The sequence below is a fragment of the Ailuropoda melanoleuca genome, chromosome 2 (genome assembly GCF_002007445.2).
Source record: "Ailuropoda melanoleuca isolate Jingjing chromosome 2, ASM200744v2, whole genome shotgun sequence".
Taxonomy (NCBI): Eukaryota; Metazoa; Chordata; class Mammalia; order Carnivora; family Ursidae; genus Ailuropoda; species Ailuropoda melanoleuca.
The window spans coordinates 176,574,419-176,595,847 of NC_048219.1; the positions used below are offsets into that span (position 1 = coordinate 176,574,419).

At 34.7% G+C, this 21,429-nt stretch overlaps 1 protein-coding gene across 1 annotated transcript in view; it reads left to right on the top strand.

The window, feature by feature from the left end:
• Positions 1 to 21,429, top strand: part of SPAG16 (sperm associated antigen 16) — a 964,037-nt gene that overhangs the window by 427,319 nt on the left and 515,289 nt on the right. The window contains exon 11 of the mRNA XM_034655122.1: positions 19,016 to 19,159. Within this exon, the coding sequence (XP_034511013.1) occupies positions 19,016 to 19,159 (144 nt within the window). The remainder of the gene's footprint in view (positions 1 to 19,015; positions 19,160 to 21,429) is intronic.

A 21,429-nucleotide genomic window follows, 5' to 3' on the forward strand; every position in this document is an offset into this window, starting at 1 on the left:
CCCCCCCCCCACCAGGAGAATCTTTTCCTTAATAAAGTGAGTGAAATAATCACTTTAATGGAAAGACTTAAAATTTGAAAATCACTTAACTGCAACAATAATTTTCATGAGCTTAGCATTACTCTTTTCATGTTTGCATTTTTATTTAAATGTTGATGTATTTTTAAGATTTCATTACTTTTCAGGTTTAAAGTAGAGTTACATTGTAAAGTAAATGAAATATAATGCATCTTATTTGGTAATTGAGGACTTATTTTTTAAGTACAGGGAATGCTCTTTCTTGTAGACTGTAATTGTAGCTACGTTCATTGTGTCAAATTATGCATGCATTATTAGACTTTCAAACCTCATAATAAATTATGTATTTTACTGTTTGGGGGCTTTTGCTTAGTGCCACAAATATTTATATAACCAAAATCTAAGTATTATTTATAAGGAAAAAAACCTTCTCTGAAATCTCTACATTCTTTAGGATCTAACTTTTCTTAATGGTAGNTTCTTTTCTTTTCTTTTTTTTTTTAAAGAGTTTATTTATTTATTCGACAGAGATAGAGATAGCCAGCGAGAGAGGAACACAAGCAGGGGGAGTGGGAGAGGAAGAAGCAGGCTCACAGCGGAGGAGCCTGATGTGGGGCTCGATCCCATAACGTTGGGATCACGCCCTGAGCCGAAGGCAGACGCTTAACCGCTGTGCCACCCAGGCGCCCCAGGATCTAACTTTTCTTAATGGTAGGAAACAGGGAACATTTTAATGGCCAAAATGGGATGGAATACAACTGCTAAACAATTTTTAAGTTCACAATTAAAAATTTACATTCACTTCTATAGTCTTATAAAATAGNATCTAACTTTTCTTAATGGTAGGAAACAGGGAACATTTTAATGGCCAAAATGGGATGCAATACAACTGCTAAACAATTTTTAAGTTCACAATTAAAAATTTACATTCACTTCTATAGTCTTATAAAATAGGTGTTTGTCATAAAACTATTTTTAAGGCTAACAAAATTTGAAAGCATTATAACAATGTAATATATGAGTTAAAAATTGTGGATTTTGAATTTTGTTCTAAAGATTATAATTTAATTTCCTGAATTCACAAAGCTTTAGAATCTTACAAAATGTAATTCTTTAATATGGGGAAGTATCTACTGGATTACTAATACAAGTAAGGGACTAAGAACTTAATCCAAATAGCATATATTATTATTGTGGTACATATATGGTACACTTGTTTTTTGTATATTTTGAAAGTAGATTTATTCTCTCGTCAGTTTCCACAGAACTGTTTGGCATTCTATTTGTCTTGTCTTTGTTTTCTTTAGTTTTTGTTTTTATGATTCATTTAATGGTAAGAAATTGTATGTCTATATTTTTTACCAAAATTTATATATACATCAGTATTTAGATATCTGATTGCATTGCATATATCTTGCCACTTAGATAAGTTTACCAAGGAAGTGAGTTTTAGTAATAAGAGATGGACATATTAGGTTTAACACCTCATTTGCCAAAGTATCATTTTGTTAATATCCAAACTGGATATTGTAGAACATCATTACATTGAAAAATGAGGCATTAGTGTAGTATGCTCATCTCTTTCTCCATTTGAATGGCTACTGAATGGGGAGGTAAACATTCCTCTGATGTTAGCATGTAAGTTTTCTGTATTTCCAGGGAAAGCTGAAAGGCAAAACTAATGTACCTGAAAAAAAAATCCTCAAGTGATTTGAAGATTATTAGAAATGTTTATACAAAATAGCACTCATCCCCACTCCTGACCATTGTACTCTGTTAAAACCAGTAATTTTCATGATTAGCTATGACAAAGATAGGGAAGGGATTATATTATTGTTGTCATAAGAGGAAATAGAAAACCAACAATTCTGTGTTGCATTCAGGCAGCAAAGTACTGATCAGTACTTTTGGATCTTTTCCAGCCTTTGCCTAAAATCTTAGAAGGAGATCCATAGTGATGGTTCATTGAGTGGGTTAGTATAAAGGAAGAATCTATCAATCACTTTTTTCTATTAGAGTCTACATTTCCAATGAGCATTAAAGACTGAAAACATCAGCTGATAACCATCTGACATTTCCCCTGTCCCATTAAGCACCATTTATAAGTTTGAAGAATGAGATATTTTTTAAAGAAACTGAAAAGATGTTTAAAACTCAATTATTATTTGGTTTAAAATTTAAAAATTAATTTGCTGAGAAATTTGAAAATGATTCCTAAGTGTGGAAATAATGAATGAAATAATAATAACCAACATTGAATTGAACACCTAATATTTGACAGATGCTTTCCTTAGTGCTTTCTATGTATTTTAATTTAAATTTTATTTAATGCCTCAACATTCATGTTCTATAAATGAGGGAATAAATGTGCAGACAGGTAAACCAGGTTATTCTTTTAAAGTATGGAGAACATTACTTTAGAAGTCTTAAGAAAATTCTAGAAAGGAAAAGCCTTGTTTCTTATATATCTCAAGAAAGCCTATTTTTAAAAGCAATTTCTGAAAAAAAAAGCTTATTTTTAGAGTTCAGTGTTTCATATTGTTTGAAAAATTGTTTTGTGAAGCTAGTCGTGGAGAACCATATATTCCAATGGTTACTAATCCACGTATTTGACCCACATTAGAACCATTTGCAAGTGTGTAAAAGCAGCAGCAAACCTAAAAGCACAAGACACATTAGAAGCTACCTAGGTAGATACTACTACTAGGATCAAATTCACTATGCCCAAGATTATGAAAAACATGTTCTTTTAGTCTTCCAAGTGCTAATGCATGTTGTTTTCTTAAGATCTATAATTTAGAGAACATAAACACATACTCTTTTTCCTTGATCAAGTCAAGAACTCACTGAGACCCAAACACAGGACTCTAAAAGATGGAGATAAAATACTAGCTTTACTGATAAAAGTTAAATTAGAAGGGTATTTTGAGATGTGGTCACACGGAGGTTTCTACTACTCCAGTCTTGCAAATAGGCTAACCATTTGGGGTACAGGTAATGCTGAGTGATAACTGGCCTATCACACAAGGGCCCATCCTAACAACGTACAGCACATAAGAGCTGAAAAAGTGTGTTCAGTACAGGCAGAGAAGAGAAGAGATAGAAGCTAAAAGGAACTGAACACTGTAAAGCTACCTCTTTATTCCAAAGTTGCCATGTGGCCATACAGATTAAGTTTTTCCTGCATCTCAGGAGTGAATGATGGTGTGGAGAGAGGCCAGGAGTATAAGCCTTAAAGGAAATTCCTCATTAAAAACACAAGGCGTGGTGACAGGCTTCCTTCTAACAATATTTTATTATTGTAATAATAATTATTATTCGATAATTATAATAATCTTAATTATTTAGAGCCATTTGTAAAAGTTGTAGATTTTTCATAGTTCAGAGCAGCAAGTTTGGGTAGCAGCAACATTAGGAATAAGAAAGCTAAAACCTAAAGGTCAAGGATTTAGCTGCTTTCTAATTGCTGTCCTCATATCTGCAGACTGTCAGAGAACAGAGGATTAGAACAAGGAACACTCATTTTGCATAAAGATTTTCTACTTCTCTTGACATTTCCAACAACTCAGGAGCATGGCCAAATGAAACCTGAAATAATGGATGGGAAAAGTTAGGTGGGAAGACTATCCAATGCAAGAGTTTTGTCTCAGCCTCATTAAGATTCAAAAATCAGATGGAAAAGATGAAGTCAAAGAAGAACAAAAATTACAAGGAATTTGCGGTAATTGATGAAGAGAGATTATAACTGATCGAAAGGAATGAAAATGATGATTTCAGTTATCTCTGATTTCTAACAAGAATTTAGGGAGTTACAGCAAAATGTTTTGGAATTTTAACAGGTAAAAGATTATTAGGTCAAAAAATTAATTCACATGAAATTTGAAAATCATTTTATACAATATTCACAGTATTTACCAGTTTCCAGAAAACTAAATTGAATGCTTCAGATTACAAATCCAGTAACACAGGAAGAGTATCTTATGTTCTCCTTGTTCTGTTGATTAGTGAAATCTTGAACTCATACTATGTAGTCAATAAATGCTAATTGATTATGGGTAAGTTGTAGGCTCTAAGAAGGATAGATTATTTTTTAAAATTAGTTTTAAATATTCAAGGCTATGATCAAGTTTTTGGTATTTTACCAACAAAGGGGAAGCAATGCAATAAATAGGAAATATTTAAAAAAACAATTTTTTTCATCTGCATGTTATGTCACTGTTCTTGAAATTGATTTTATTTCCAAATTAAAGGTTGTCATAGGATAATAATAAAATAATTTTGCACACATGGCAACACAGATAAATTGAAAATACAGGACAAGGTTCCCAAATATTTACTAAGTGGCAGCTAAGAATGATGCTGAATTCAGTGTTTTTCACAATGCATGTATAACATGGTATATATCCAAATGGGACGATCTCTTGGCTTTAAAGTCCAATGACTATGACTCTAAATGCTATGATTTATACAATAGCTTGAACATTTTCTCTTATTCAAACTGCCACAGAAAACGAATACATACGATAATGAGTGGGGAAAAAAGTGTTTAAGTTATTTTATTTTATTCTTAGTCATAAAGAAAACAAAATTTAATGATAAACTTGAAGTTATTTATGCAAGAAATGTTTTATTTCAATAGCAGTAAATAGGAAAAATTTAAAAAGAAGCCTTTTTTTTCCTGATTTCATAAAAAGAATGTCTCAAACAGTATAAGGTATAAAATAATGCATCAGTATCGGTAGTTTTTTTCATCTTAATTTGGGTGGAGGGAAAACCATCAGCCTTCGGTAATATACAATAGTAAATATTTAATGCTCAGGCACCTGAGGTAGTCATCTAGGCAATTATACTGTTCGTATCTAGTTGTTGGTTCTTCTGGTCTTGACTGTACTCACATGTGTGGACCAGCTGATCTGGTATGGGATAAAAATTAGGACATCTTTGTTCTGCTCCATGCATCTCTGATCCCCCATCAGGCTGGATGGTCCTTCTCATGATGATGATAAGAAAGAAAAAGAGAGAGCAAGCCTATTCATGCAAACACTCTTGAAGCCTCTTGGTGTGCCACATTTACTACGATATCATTGGTTAGTGTGAGCTGCAGTGTCAGGCCCAGATTCACAGTTGGGAGCAATACTACAAAGTTACATTGCTAAGGGATTGAACACAGGAATGAATGGTAGAGAAAACAGCAATGGTCTGAAGACCTGATGTTTGTCTATGTTACACAGAGGTGAACACATTCCAGAAGAATGTAAAATGTAAAATTTGAATGAAACTTTTTAAATTTATTTATTATTTAAATTCAATTAATATATAGTGTATTATTAGTTTCAGAGATGGAGTTCAGTGATTCATCTGTCTAAATAACACCCAGTGCTCATTACATCTGTGCCCTCCTTAATGTCCATCATTGTTACCCCACCCCCCACTGCCCTCCCATCCAGCAACCCTCAGTTTGTTCCCTATGATTAAAAGTCTCTTGTAGTTTATCTCCCTCTCTGATTTCATCTTGCTTTATTTTCCCCTCCCTTCACCTATGCTCCTCTTTTGTTTCTTAAATTTCACATATGAGTGAAATCATATAATTGTCTTTCTCTGATTGACTTATTTCGCTTAACATAATACCCTCTAGTTCCATCTACGTCATTGTAAATGGAAAGATTTCATTTTCTGATGGCTAATATTCCATTATATATATATATATATATATATCTAGATAGATAGATAGATGGCTAGATAGATAGATAGATGGCTAGATAGATAGATAGATAGTTATAGATATATGTGTATATATATATATACCACATCTTCTTTTCAGAGACAAAGTGAAACTATTACTGTAAAGTTGCAACTATATGAAAAGACCCAGTTTATTCTTATAGATATTTTTACTTCTATTGATATTGCTAAACAAAAGGAAAAGAAAAAAGTTTTAAGAGTAATTCCTAACCATATATATATATATATTTTTTATTTAGAGCCATATATTTTTATCATAGAATAAGCAAAGTTTATTTGGGGGGGAAAGCTATGCTTTACAAAACATAGTCATTAGTCAGATTTAAGTGAGATAAATTAATGTGTCTTAATTATTTTTCACAAGTTAAAATATATTAACTATCACAAATATAAAAAAAATTGTGATTTTTCAAAAGGTTGAAAGTTACTAAAAATCACATCTATTTTTTTGGAAAAGAGAACTTACTATTGGCAATCAAATATTTTTCCAATCTGATAAAAACAGTTGAAGCTGTGAGAAGAAAAGATTTATTACATACAAACATATATATAATGTGATACAGTATAAAATAATGTATTATGTTTCTGTATATAGTCCCATTAAAACTAACTGCCAGAAGGGCCTAAGAAACTTCTCTTAGAACAAGATGGACTTTAACATTTCACTGGGGAGGAAATTAAAGTCACTTATTTTACATACCTTTCTTTGCCTACAGTTTTTCTGACTTAATTACAATGTTCTTGTGTGATTCAAGACTGATAAAAATCTCAAGAAAATCAGTCCTGGCAAAAAACTGTGTTCCAACTAGAATTTTGATTAATTTTACACAAAATAATATAATTATAAAATATTAATGGATTTGTTTTTGTTGGAACAACTGATCTAAATCAGTGAGACCCCTTTATATTAAATTTAAAATATTAGAAACTATAATTTCATATTCCATGAAATAGACCAATACTGTTTTGAATTAAATTTAATTTCCTTTTTTACTCACTGTAAGACTGTTAGTTTTCTATTGTTGCTATCATACATTACCACAGAATTTAGTGACTTCAATCAGTATACATTTCTGTTCTCAAGGTTGTGTAGATCAGAAGTCTAGGCAGGATCACTGGGTCCTCTGCCTAGTATCTCATTAGGCTAAAATCAAAACACCAGCAGGACTGTGTTCTTGTTCAGAATCTGCTTCCAGGCTCATTCAGATGGTGGACAAAATTCAGTTCTAGGTACTTGTAGAACTGAGGTTCCTTTTTCCTTGCTGGCTGCCAGGGTGAAAACAGTTCTCATCTTCTAGAGGTTGTCCACATTCCGTGACTTATTTTCCCCTTCCTTCAAGTTCAAAGCAAGTAAGGTGGGTCAAATGTCATGTTTTGAATCTAACTTAATGCTTATGTCTCATTTTTTTCTCTGTATTTAATGGCTTCTGTAATTAGATTAGACCCACCCTCCAGGATACTTTTCCTACTGTAAGCATATTCCGAGATTCTGGGGATTTGGACATTGTTGGTTCATAAGCTTCTCTGAAGCTTTCTGGGTGTAATCTGAAATCAATCCCCATACTCAGAGAACAGGAAGATATTGAAGAAAGAGGCAGCCCACTCCAGGGTGGTAGGTGTTTTAATAAGCAAGGGAACTTACATACAATGCTTGTCTTGAGTGGCAACAATACCAGTGGATTCCCGAGCCCACCTGCCAGATTTTAAAAGTTTATATAGAGGACTTACCTGGTTCAGTCATGTATACCATGCAGGTGTTCTCAACATCACATCCCTGTCTGTCTCAAGGGCATGTTCTTGGAGAAGCTCTGGGAATGGGAAAGGAAAACAGAACCCACATTCCAAGGACTGGAGAGAGGATAAGGAGGCTGTGATTGCCTGAGTCCAGCTCACAAGTCAACCAACGCTCGTGTCTTTTGAATGGCCTCCCCCTCCAGACATGGACATTTTGGGGAGACAATTTTGTTTACCACAATAGCTCACTAAATATCTACTACGTGAGAAAGAGCTCTCAAGGCTATTTAAAATAATAATTGGAGTAGTTAATTTTATTGAACCCCAGGAGTTACACTAAGAACTATTTATGAATTATTTACTCTAATCCCCTGTATGAACTTATTATTCTTACTTTACTAAAGGGGAAACCGAGGCTTAGATATCTTTCAAATGCTAAGTCCAGTTACACGGACCACAGAACCTTTGGAGTAACTGCTATATAGAGCTCCTTTGCTTAAACTATTGCTGTGATTGTCTTAACCAAAAAAGAAAATTATCATGACATATGAAATTCCTTCTATTTCGGTCAAACTTTTAACATGATATAACAAAATAATTTACTTTTGGCAAAATGTTCTAGAATAAAAGTGATTTTATTAATATATTTGCAACTTTGTGTTCAGAATTGTCAGTGCCTAAGTTTACCCAAAATAAAGTATTTCCCATGATTATCTGCCTACATCATTCTTGTCTCCCCTCTAGTTTGAATTTTGCTTTAATGCCTTAACAATATTGATAAAAGTGTGGGTGGAGGGGCGTGGAAGCAGCTGATCTGTTGTATAAGAAGATGAAAAGATATCGAATAGAATTACAATAAAATAAGTAAAGTTATCAAATCAAATGAAGTTCTACAGGTCACTGAAACCTTATACTGAGAAGAGATAAAGCACAGTGCACAAGCACACAGAACTTTAGACTCTTATGCATTCTTATACCTACATGAGTGAGGTAAAGAGAGGACAAGACACGGGGGAAGCTTGAATAAGCAGGATTAAGGGTTTGATAAGCACTGCAGTCAACTGCCATACCACCCTGAACACGCCCAATCTCAGCTGATAAGCACTGCTGCAAACACTTACCACCTCTCCTGGTTGCTCTTATAGTGAATTTCTTTTCCTTGCTAAGGACAATATAAAAAACAAAATGTTAAGACATAAGCAAATTATACACACACACACACACACACACACACACACACACACGCCCGTACACATGCATACACGCACACATAATGCGAAAAGTACCTGAAGGCAGAGCTACATTACATGGGGAAGCTTTGAATAATTTTAAGAGAGTCTCTGCTGCAGACATTGAATGTTGCATAAAGAAAGTAATTTGAGTTATTTATAAAAGAGTTGATTAAACTGTGTACTTCGGTAACTGAGAATGGTACAAACCTTTTATTTCTCCCACTGAATGGGTAGAAGTCAAAGTAGATAATAAATCATGGGATTGAGTATCTGTGCAGTTGCTCCTGCTCTGATTGCAATATTGGGCTTACCTGAGATTGTAGCAGGTTGCTGCTGGGAACTGCCCTCCCTGTCCCCTTTTCTGACCCAAAGTGGGTAGTTGGATATAGAACAAGTAGCCAATACATACCTCTTCATTTTTGTTTCTTTCACATGGAAAGGAAGATGTCAGCAGCATTTATGAAGCAGAGACATTCATGGGAATAAAAGATAAAACAGCATCCTACTGCATGGCAAATTATCAGGACCCATTTCCTGTCTGTTCCTTGTTTTTCTTAATCTGTCATTGTTTGGACCTATTTCTGTCTACCTCAGTCCCTCTTTAGGGTTTAAGTCCCACCATCTTATGTGTTTATCAGATCTCACTTCGGCCCAATCGGCCACCTAATTACACCCTGTGAACTTAAAGTTTTCATTGTATTCATCAGTTCTGGCTGTATACATCTGGTTACCAACCCTGAACTTAACTTGTTTCTGCTTTCTAAATAGCTTTATTGAGATGTTTGTATAACTGAGTTTTACTCTTTTTCCTTCATCCTCCCCCATTCACTGGGAACTGATCAAGGGCTCACTCACTACAGCTCCTCAGGTTCCTTTCTAATATCCTCAACTACACACAGTGAGTGCCAAACTCAGAGATAAGATGTCCCCATCACTCCTGCCACATGGTCTCTGACAAAAAGGAGGCAGGGTGATTTAAACTGAATCAGTCTTAGCACATGTTATAATCTAGAAATTAGAAGTCAGATTGATCTCTATAACCAATGATAATTTCAGCATGTTCCTTAAATTCCAAAATATATTTGTAAAAAAGTGCAGAGTTTTACTGAGTATTCTTCAATAATAAAACAATCATAAATAATTAATTTTGGCTTTCTAATTTATTTAATAGGTACCAAAAAAGGTGTCAATAATTAAATATCATAATCCTCACATTGGCTTGGTGGTTTCTAACAAAGTTGGCCAAGTTCAGAACAGAATTCTGTACTATAGCATGTAAATTTACCTTAATTTCTTGCCTTAAGTTGTAATACTTCCAATTATTCCTTGATTATATATCTACATTATGTTTTTAAATATACTCCTGGAAAAGAGATTTTATGATAGAGCTCTTACCATGGGGATGTTTGACTTTAGCTTAAAAAAGCATCTACTCTGTGTCACTAATATACTAAGATGTGAAATGGAAAATTTTTATATTCATAGCTACACAGAGTTCTTGTAAATTGCTGAAACATGAAATAACCAAATAAACTTTATTATTGAAATGGGTTTCTTAAGAACATAAATGTGTAATGTAACTTTCAAACCTGTTAAACCATAAAGAACTACAGCGATTTCATAACAGGAAGCACAGTGTGTATAAAACTATGTAGCATAAAATGTTCAGCTGCTAAAGTAACAGGAAGGGTCCAGGAGGTATTTTCATAAATCTGGAAACAGTTAACCTGTTTTGATGATCTCCCTCATTCCATTTACCTGAATTGCAGGGCCTGGATTCCTTTGTCTTTGGAGTTATAAACTTAATTTAGTTGAGTCTGTATTTTGAAACGGTCTTTCATATATTCGAAAGTTCAACAACTTCTGGAGAAAATGGAATGGTGTTGTTCAGATTAAAAAGTATCCTTTTCTAAGTTTTTTTTTTATTATTTGGTGAGTAAAGCAAGAATAAAGTGAAGGAGACAGAATAAATGACATCACATTTTTGATGTGAAGAAGCAGAGACATAATAAATTTAAATGACTTTTGTTCAAGGCCCCTGGTTCCCAGGGCTTAAGAATTTTCTTTTTGAAAGATATTTGAGAAATGGCATTGCTATGCACTCACCAGAGTGGGAGCGTTCTCTACCCTGTGAAACATGGACATACAGATGTGCAGATGAGGTCATAGGACATTTTTAAAGATTATTAGCCTGCATTTTTGCATGCATGTTGACTTTTCATAAATGACCTTTGAGTTGAGTGTTAGTGGAAAATCTTACCTTTGCATGTGTATTTCGAGATTTTTTTTCATATTAAAACACAAATATACAAATCTAAATGGAGCATTTATATTAGTTTATAGATATAACAAAAATAGTATTATGCTTATTTATAAGTAGCTGAATTAATTTAATTAAGATTAGCTAAGATTGGACTTTAAACTGAAAACTTTTCCTGGAAAACTGATTATATTTGAAATTAAACTAATACTTTAGTTTAAAAGTATATGTTTGTGCCATGTAATTCAAAGAAAATAAAGATTTTTGGGAAAGTTGTATGGAACTGCTTCTTCATGTGGGGTGAGAAAAGCCAGACAATTTACATCTCATTAAAAAGGATTCAAGTTTAGTCTATGAACTGCTTATATGCGTGATGTTACGTAACGTGTGTGTGAATTTGTTCTTTTGGTATATGGCCTTTCAAATACCTACTGAGTAATCTAAGTCAGTGGTGAAGGCCTTTCACCATTGATGACCCTGAGCACACATCCAGTCCTCCCTGCCTCTTACCTGTTGATGGTTGGATTAGCATGACCTGCCAGGTAGTAGGACAAAGGGAAGACTATCTGTATGCCACCGTACTCCATATTTACTGTACGTATGAAGTTGAAAGAACATTGAACAAGAAAAATAAAAAGAATTTAGCTTTTCTGGCTACCTTCCAGGGCATTATTAATAAATCTATAAACTATGAAAATTCCCCACCTGTTTAGTAAAAATGAAAGGAAGATGCTACTTTCCAGACCTTGACAATATAAATCTGACTTAGCTTTGAATAAACTATGCTATCACAGTTTTTAAACTTAAAGTGACAGGGAAGTATTAATATGTTCACATTTTCTTAGCTGACTTCTGAAAATAAATGTGAGTTGATATCTTATTTAGATTTCTAATTATTTTGTTTTGTGCACATACTAGTTTTATGACTTTTATTCCATCTCCTTTGGCATTTTTAAAGTACACTTAATTATTTAATGTTCTTTATTGGTGACAATAATTATGAGTTGATTCTTCCTAAAGATAATGATGAAACTGTTAATATACTAAAGTGATATCTGTCATAATAATGAGGAGCTATCTGTTAAATGGATCTAAAGCCATTATTATTAGGTTACTGCTGTTATACTTCTAGCTAAATGTCCTGGTTTCTTCTCTTGCTCTGTCCTTTCTCATTTTCCACACAGCAGCTAGAGAGAGCCATTAAATACTTATTAACCACATACCACTCTTCTTAAAACCATTCAGTGATCTTAGGATAAATTTTAGTTTTCTCTTTTCAGCCTGTAGGGCCCTACATTATCTGGTCCTATCTTTCTACTGTTCCTCATCCATCCTCAACACAGTCTCCTTGCCTGCTCTCTGCAGTCGCTCTGACCTTCCCTCTATCCATTGAATACATCAGCTCCTTTCAGCCATAGTGCTTTTGCACATGCGGTCACCTGTACCTGAAACCACCTGCCCCTAAATCATCCTATAGATGCCTCTTCCTTCTCGTCATCCTGATGTCACCTCTTTAGTGAGGACTCCCCTAACCACCTCATCAAAAATGACATTCTCCCCACAAATCATTGCCATATCACTTTGTTATGTTTTTCTTATAGCTGAATTATTTTGTTCAGTTATTTTATTGTTACTGTTTGTTTCCCTCCATTCACATGTAAATGAGTGAAGTGATGTGGGTGATGCCCCTGTCTGTTTTGCATACTGCATCATAGGCTCTTGATACATATTTGTTGAAATAATGAAAAAAAGTTGCACATTAGAGTGCTTTGTAAATCCTGAAGCATATCCAATTATAAGATGCAATTATTAGCTGAGTAACAATGAGACAAGTCTTTTATATATACTTGTCCTGGTAAGCTGGATAAAAACATGTGTGAGTGTTTAAGGATAAGTAGATAGGCGGTCACCCAAAGTTTATGGGGCACGCATTTTGATATTGATTCCTTTTCAAACTACTGGGCATCTTCTGTGTTGGAAATAATTAGAGCCTGTGAACTGAAGTGAAGGAAACATTTACAATGCTGAATAACCTAAAGTGAAGACAGGGGTATCTAATTAGTCTTTCTTGTGACAATCTTTTTTTGGATTAATACTCTTCTCTTTGAAGAGTCTAACAGTGGTGCTTATGTCACCGACTCTACTGATAATTAATAGTGTTCGCCATACACCTACACATATTCCTTCCAAAATATTCTTGTGTAATGCCACTACTGGAAAGAACAATTTCAATTAGAGAGGCGAGATTTTGAAGTATATATCATGTGGCCTATTATAAGGAATGTGTCCTATGATAAAAGAAAAATCTGCCATAGAACATAATATTTTATATAACTTGCCTGGGATATTGTTTAACAAAACATTTTATGGATACTTCATCAGAACATGACTTGATGAAGAAGCAGGACTGGCATTCATCCACATTTTTCTTTTTTTAAATCCCTAAGATGTTTTCTTGTACTATTTCCACCCTAGTCACAAGCTTATTAACTTGGGAATGAGGTGACAGGGCCTTTGTCTTCGAATCTTATAATTATAATTAATAGTAAGTTAAAGGGAAGCAGAAAGCTTATATTCAAAGTTTAAAGTAAAATGACTTTGTGGCACTTAGGGCAGGTGCCAGGAAGATATTAAGTAAGAGCTCATTATTCTTATTAATTAGAACTTCAGGAAGACATCTTTGAGAAGCAAAGTCATTTTATGGTTACGACAGGGACACTTATTGTGGACAGAGCTTGGGGAGAGGAACTGTGTTGTTCTTATCTGAGGTTGCCTAGGGCCTAGCAGAGGCTTTCTCACATGGCACACAACTACTTTGTGCCAGTTGTATACATGAAGACAGAGATAGACAGTGTATACATACTGTCTACTATTTCCCTCAATGTATTTCTAAATGTCATATCATGAAATAACCACAAAACTTTATTATGTTTACTAGTGAAAGTATTATGTGTGGGGGCTGCATTTTCACCAGATGATTTAACATCATATAAAGCCCAGCAGTAGCCAGTGTCTGTCAAAGCCACATGGAAACATCATTTCTCTCTAAGAATCTACAATTTTAAGTACTAAATTTACTACCCATGTTCTTTAAAAGAAGCATGTATGGTTTATAGAAGTTAACTACATGAAAGGCTGGGTTACAATGAAGTGCAATAGTGTTGAATAATAATAGCTAACTTTAATAGAGAGCCAACCGCGTTCAGATATTGTTTCAACCACTTTACATATATCAACTTATTTTATCCTCACAACACCTCTATAAATGAGGTTTATGAGTCCCTCCTTTTTACCAATATGGAAGCTGAGACTGTACACTATACAATGTAATTAGCTACTGAGGAATTTGTAGGCCAATATTCAAATCTAGGTATTCTGGGCTCAGGGACTCTGTGCCGTGATAGTGTTCACTGAGTGTTCGTTACTTGCCTACCACCATTCTAAGTTCTGTACTTGTATTTACTTACTTATATGAGGTCAATACTATATTCTTCCCATTTTTCACACGAGGAAGCTGAGGAAAAGGCTACTGAAGTGACTTATCTGAAGATGCCTAGCAAGTAAACACTGGAGCAATAGTTCAAACTCACATCTTACTCTGGAGCCTACACTCTTAAACACTAGGCCATTTCATGCCATGCAAATGCTTTACATCAGAAGTAGGCAAACTAGGGCCCAAAAGCCAAATCTGGCCCACCACCTGGTTTTGTAAATAAAGATTTATTGGAACACAGCCTTGCTTATTCATTTATGTTTTGTTTATTGCTGCTTTCATTCTTCAGTGGCAGAGTCAAGTAGTTACAGCAGAGACCATATGGTTCATAAGTCTAAAATATTTATTATCTGGCCCTTTACATAAAAAAGTTGTCCAACTTCTGCTTTAGATCACAAGTACTTCTTTCTCAAACATCTTTCATTCATCCCCCATTACTCTGAACCTAGCCAGTGCCCAATTTCCAGAAAATAACAAGTGACAGTAATTAAAGCCTCTCAAACATCATTAGAAAATAACAACAACAACAAAAAATCAGTTCTATAGAAGCTTCAAGGTGCATCTCAATAAATCCTTTAAATGGAATTAAGACAACATGATGGTTGGTTTCTGCCTCTGTTGTCATCTAAAAAAAGAAAAGGCAGTCGAGGTTCTGAGCTCACTCTACTGAGACACATGGCTTCTGGAGACAGTCTGCTCATATTCATGTCCTCATTCTGCCACTTCCTGGCTTCATGACCTTGAGCAGATCACTTAACCTGTATGTGTGCCAGTTCCCCAACCTCTAAGATGGGTATAATAGTAGGCCTAACTCCTAGGGGCATTATGACCATTAAATGAGTTAATGTTTGTAAAATTGTTATAAGAAACTGACTCCTATAAAGTGTTCATTATTTCTCCTGTTCTTCAACTTCTTCAAAAGACTGATTGAGAGATAAGCAGACTGATAAAACTTGAATATACTGGGGAAATTCTCAATGAATTAAAAGCCTATGAAATCAATGCTTATTAAATATCCTCAATGTTTTTCTTTACAGAGTGCTATATGAAAATAGGTGGGTAAAAACTCAGTGCCCTCTGACAGCTTGAAGTACAATACAAGGCTCATAGTAGCAGCACAAGAGAATAAGATATTTAATAAAGATCTTATTAAGTGCAATATATAATACATCAGCACAGAAGCCTAATGCAGACAGGACTGTTAGAGAATGATACTCACCTGGTTTCCCCTATAGATCCCCTAGATCCTATAGCAGCAGAGTATTGTAATTGTAAATAATAGGGTCTACCAAAGCCTTTAAGATACTCACATGTCAAGGGGTACCCAGCTCTGATATATAAACTGACAGTTCCTAGATGTGTTCTTTAACTCAGTGTTAATAGTGACTAAATGACTTAAGCATTTATGGGAAATGATAATATCACCAATTTCTGTAATAAGAATTGTTGATGTTTAAAATACACACATATAAATAATAAACTATGAAAGACTAATACTAAGTAGATGTCGCTAAAATCATGAACCCCCAAATCATGAGACTATCCTAAGTTTGAAGTCAGCCTCCATCCATTACTGAATGTGAACTTGAACAACTTATGTAATATCTCAACCTCTGTTCACGTAGTCATAAAATAACAAAACTTATAGCACCAACATCAGTTGGTCAGTCAGATACTTGACAAGCATTTATGGAATGGCTACTATGCATGTGCCAGCCACTGTTGGGGCTGAGTGTACAGCAAATACACAACAAACAAACAGGCCTAACCTACTGCCCTCCTGAGCTTCTATTCCAGTTGTGAGAAGTAAACATTTTGTACAAATTCTGGTGCACATTAACTTTTTAAATAATGCTAGATATCATGACTATTAACTGATGGGGACGAGGAGGAAGATTTCAGACACCAGTGCCTCACTGTGGGGTTGGTAATAATACTGAACTTATGTATCTTGAAAATATTTCCGGTCCATGGCCCTTACCTTGTGTTCCCAATCTTGATCTTACCACAGAGTGATCTGAGTTGGGATTTGCTACTCTTGATCGGGGGTCTTTATCACTATGACCCAGTCTTTGCTGATATATTTATTCAGTGACCAATTCAATAACAAGTATTGATTGATTGATTGTTAATGAAAACATTCTCATCTGTATATTCTGGGCATGTTTCTGTTTAGTTAAAGGCCATTTCATGGATGGGGGTTCCTGGGTGGCTCAGTTGGTTAAGTGATTAACTCTTGATTTTGGCTCAGATCATGATCTCAGGGTCCTGGGATCGAGCCCTGAGTCAGGCTCCATCCTCAGCAGAGTCTGCTTCCCTTCTCGCTCTCCATCTGCCCCTCCCTCTGCTCATGTACTCTCTGTCTCTCCCTTTTTCTCTCTAAAATAAATAAATGTATATTTTTAAAAAGATCATTTCATAGAGAGATAAATGTATATTTTTAAAAAGACCATTTCATGGATGAAGTAACATATATTCTTTAAAAAGTAGAATATCTGTGCTTGATCAAAATTTGTCCAGAATGGTTAGAAGAAAACTCATTTATAGATGAGAGATATTTAAAAAGAAAAAAAAGAATCATTGTTAGAAAGGGTTTTTATGAAAAAGAAACTTGAGATTCTGATGATAGGATTAGACCATACAAAGTAGAAGCAGACATTACAAGTGGTTTGAAGGAGGCCCCAAAATAGAAGGGATCGGAAAGAGTCTGGAAGAACACTTTCAAAACTGATTGACTACCAATGAGTTTGTGTTTATATTTTTTTCTTAACTCCTACAAATAGATCCCCTCACAAAAGTCATTCTGGAAACTTATCTTTCAAAGTCCGTAAAAACATCAATGATTTTAGTTATCTTACTTAAAGAGGGTAATTTATCATCTAGTCAAGTGTGCACATGTCTGCCAGGAAAGCTTCGAGCCAACATATATCATACTCAGTAGCTTCAAGGATTTGGTTTGCCTTCTTATGTGTGTTTGAATATAGAATTCATTTCAATCTGACATTTTTTACCTCTCATCATATTTTTCTTCTAATTAAGTTCTATAAATGTATCTTCTACCACATTTGAGCTGTAATAAATTCTTTTCCTGGATTGGCCTTCTGAAAGTCACAAACCAACATTGTGATGAATTGCAAAATGACTAATTTCCCTTTTGTATTTATTTTGAGCAGCAGAATGCTGGAGAAAAATGAAGCAGTGTTTCACTAGAAAGAAGGTCCTGCTTGTAGTGATTACATGCCTGTAAATTGAATATTTCCAACAGTGACTGACCCCAGCAGATTTCCAAAACTATAGGTGTAATGCAAGGACATAATTTTGCAGCCCCAAATTTTGGGATTTAATGGTATTACTGGAAGGGATCCATAATGAGGAAAGTTTTGCTCTCATGTAAGCCCTGGAGTTAACGATGTAGGTGTGGACTGAGACCATGATGTCATTGGGAAATTGATTTCCTAAATTCTGTATTGCAGAAGAAAGGAACAAGGCCATTCGTAGAATGGACTGCAGGAGAAATGAATGTGTAATTTTTATTTTTTAAGTCATTATTTGTTTTACTTCACTATATAGGCAAGTAAATGCATTATGTCTTTGATATGAGATGGCTATGTTGAAATTGAACAATTTGTTGGTAATATATAGGCTGGTATTTTAATAGGTGCTTAACATTGGGCACATTTGTTCCTATTACATTATAAAGCATAGATGAAACTCTAAATAAATAAGATTAAAGCACTGTCATAGATAAAATATCAGGCATTAACCTTGTAGACTCTTGGTTTTAGAATGGTTTAACTCCAATATTTAAATAGCCACAATGATCATAGCCCAGTTCAAATAATACTGCTTAATGTGTTAATCATTAATTTTACATACTTCTTTCTCATTTCCCTCTATGCGTTTGTAGAGTGGGAATTGCCTTTTGCATCCTGAATTCATTACCGTAATTTGTGTACTGTGCATTGACTGAAGCCAATTTAAGTGGCATATTAGCTTAGAATTTGAGCTTCTTCTCTTTGTGTAGATAGTGGGCCATGGAGTTAATGTTTCATTTACAGTATTTGTTATAGAGCTATGATAATGTGGTTATGATTCATGATCTTTTCCTGGATAATGCCTGATTTAAGATACACTGTAGTCTGAAAAGAATCTTGATTTTCTATAATAAGCATGGCTACTGGTCCAAATATCCTAACACAATTATCACTGGCATAAATTTTCCTCTGTAAAAGAAAAATCAGAATTATGTTTTTCAAGTCAGGATTAAGATTTTCACCTAAACCAATGATCTTACTTTGCAAATGACTAATCTGAGATCCAGAGAAGTTTGTTAGATTGATGGCAATCAGAAAACTGCAAGCATTAAAAGCTATAGGCAGGACATAGAACCTGGCTTTTCTGACTTCTGAGCCAACGCTCTGCGAGCGGTCCTACCTTGCTGAAATGGGATAAACGCTGTCATTTCATTTACTCATAATGTGGAACCATTTGCTGTGATCTCCCCATAACAGTCTTTTCTTGTCTCTCCCTGTGCAGCATCATCCTGCACCCCCGCAAAGACATCCTGGTCACTTGCGGGGAGGACCGCCTCTGGAAGTTGGTGGGGCTCCCCAAAGGCAACGTACTTCTCACAGGATTCGGCCACACCGACTGGCTTTCCAACTGCTGCTTCCATCCCAGGTCAGTACACACAGCTCCCTGAACCTGCCTACTCTCTCCAGGAATGCACTTCTTTACTCTGTTTTGTCACTCTACTGGCTTTTTTTTTTTTTAACTACTTTATTGAAGTATGAATGACATACAAAAAATTGTGCAAAGTTAATGCATGTAACTTGGTAAGTTTGAAAGTAAGTATACATCCTTGAAACCACCACCATAATCTATGCCATAAACATACCTATCATCCCCAAAAGTTTCCGCCCACCCACATTATTATTATTTTTTTTTAAAAGATTTTATTTATTTGACAGAGATAGACAGCCAGTGAGAGAGGGAACACAAGCAGGGGGAGTGGGAGAGGAAGAAGCAGGCTCATAGCGGAGGAGCCTGATGTGGGGCCCGATCCCACAACACCGGGATCACGCCCTGAGCCAAAGGCAGATGCTTAACCGCTGTGCCACCCAGGTGCCCCCACCCACATTATTATTATTTATTATAAAATACTCAATGTAGCATCTACCCTCTTAGAAATTTTTAAGTATACAATACAATATTGTCAACTCTATGATACACAATAGATCTCTAGGACTTAGTAATCTTGTATAAATGAAAGTTTATACTTTGCTGGCTTTGATGACACTTTTTTCCTCTGGAACCCCACACCCTCCACTGAATTTTGAGACATGTACATTAATGCTTTTTTGGCTTTCATTATATTGATTTTAGATTGACTGCTTTTGATATTTGGAACATGTAAAAATTAGTCCATATGCTGACACATTTAACAAAAGTAATAAGTATCCCAGGACAAGCACTATTAATGCTCCTTGTATGCACAAGCTCTGACAAGGCACATGATTTCTATTCAAGAATACATGCCAGTGTTTACTTTGCTTCTCTTAATTTTGCAGATTTTCCTCTTAGAATTAAGTTATCTACCAAAAAGGATCAGAAGGTAGTGATCAGTTTCTTTAAAAATTTAATGACATTCAAGATATTAAAGAGAGCATAGCAAAAGTGAAAGCATCAAACCCTGTGATTGCAGAATCCACTGTATTTGGGTACCCAGAGGCTAAGGACACAGAAGTAAAGACATTGTTAAACACACAGATACGTTATTTCTAGCGGCAGAAAGCTCTGTCCACACTTGTTCCTGGGGGCAACTTCTACCCCCAGTCCTGACTGTATTTTCTTGTTCATCATTATATTTGACATTTGTAAACACTGTTGAATCTGGCTCTAACACTCTCTGGTCTAGGTACTCTTGGAGCTCATAGTTCTTGATACAATTTCTAAACTATTCCATTGGGAAATTTTGTTCTTTGGAGGACTCTACTGATTTATTTTCATGTTTTCAGAAAATTCCCTTTCTTTTTAAATTATCTTTGTCCTTTGAATGTAAATGAAATTAGATTGAAATAAAAATAAACCAAATTGTTGAGAAATTTGTGAGTTAATGAGAAAAGTGAGCTGATTTATTTTAATTTTTGAAAAGCTCCTCAAAGTGTAATTTATTTTTGGTACTAGGTGTGTGAACTTAATTTTTAAACATGTAGTGCATTTCATATCTGGTATACAGATGAACAGATTCATGCCACTCCTCACCCCTTAGGAACATAAAGCCCATCTTGCTAGCAGAGACAACACAATTAGTAGTATAGTCTATCACTTTTGTAGCTGCTGGCCATGCTAATCAGATTTCCATAATGCCCTGTTACCATGGCAGCCAGTGACTCAGAGATTTTCTCATTAGTGCTTGACCAGCACAAGGTCCTTTTAATAGATCTCCTGTTTTCCCACTCAATTATTGAAATTAAAATGAGGTGAAATACATCATTATTCACTCATAATATGAATTTACATTCAGTACTTTCTTTGGCAGAATTGTAGTAAAATGCAGCTACACTCTTTTTTTTTCCCCCTACTGCATAGGGTAAAAATAATGAGAAACTAATACTTAAATGTTTTTAAGTGAGAGATACTGAATAGCAAGTGTTCTTTTTCTAGAATTAATGAAAAGTGATAAATGATTATTAGAAACAACAAGAAAAAGCCTTTTATATTTGGGGTAGAAATATCAAAGAAAGAGTTTATATTTGAAACCTCAAAATTTTAGAATGCAAATCAACACTGAAGGCCATATGCACATAATATATGTGTAATATATGTATATAATATATACATATATATAATGTTTATGTTTTAAAATTTGAAATTTATACTCTCTGAAATTTAAATTTGTGACATTTGATTTTTATTAGAGTTTAGGTAATTTGGTCAGTAAAAAGTAG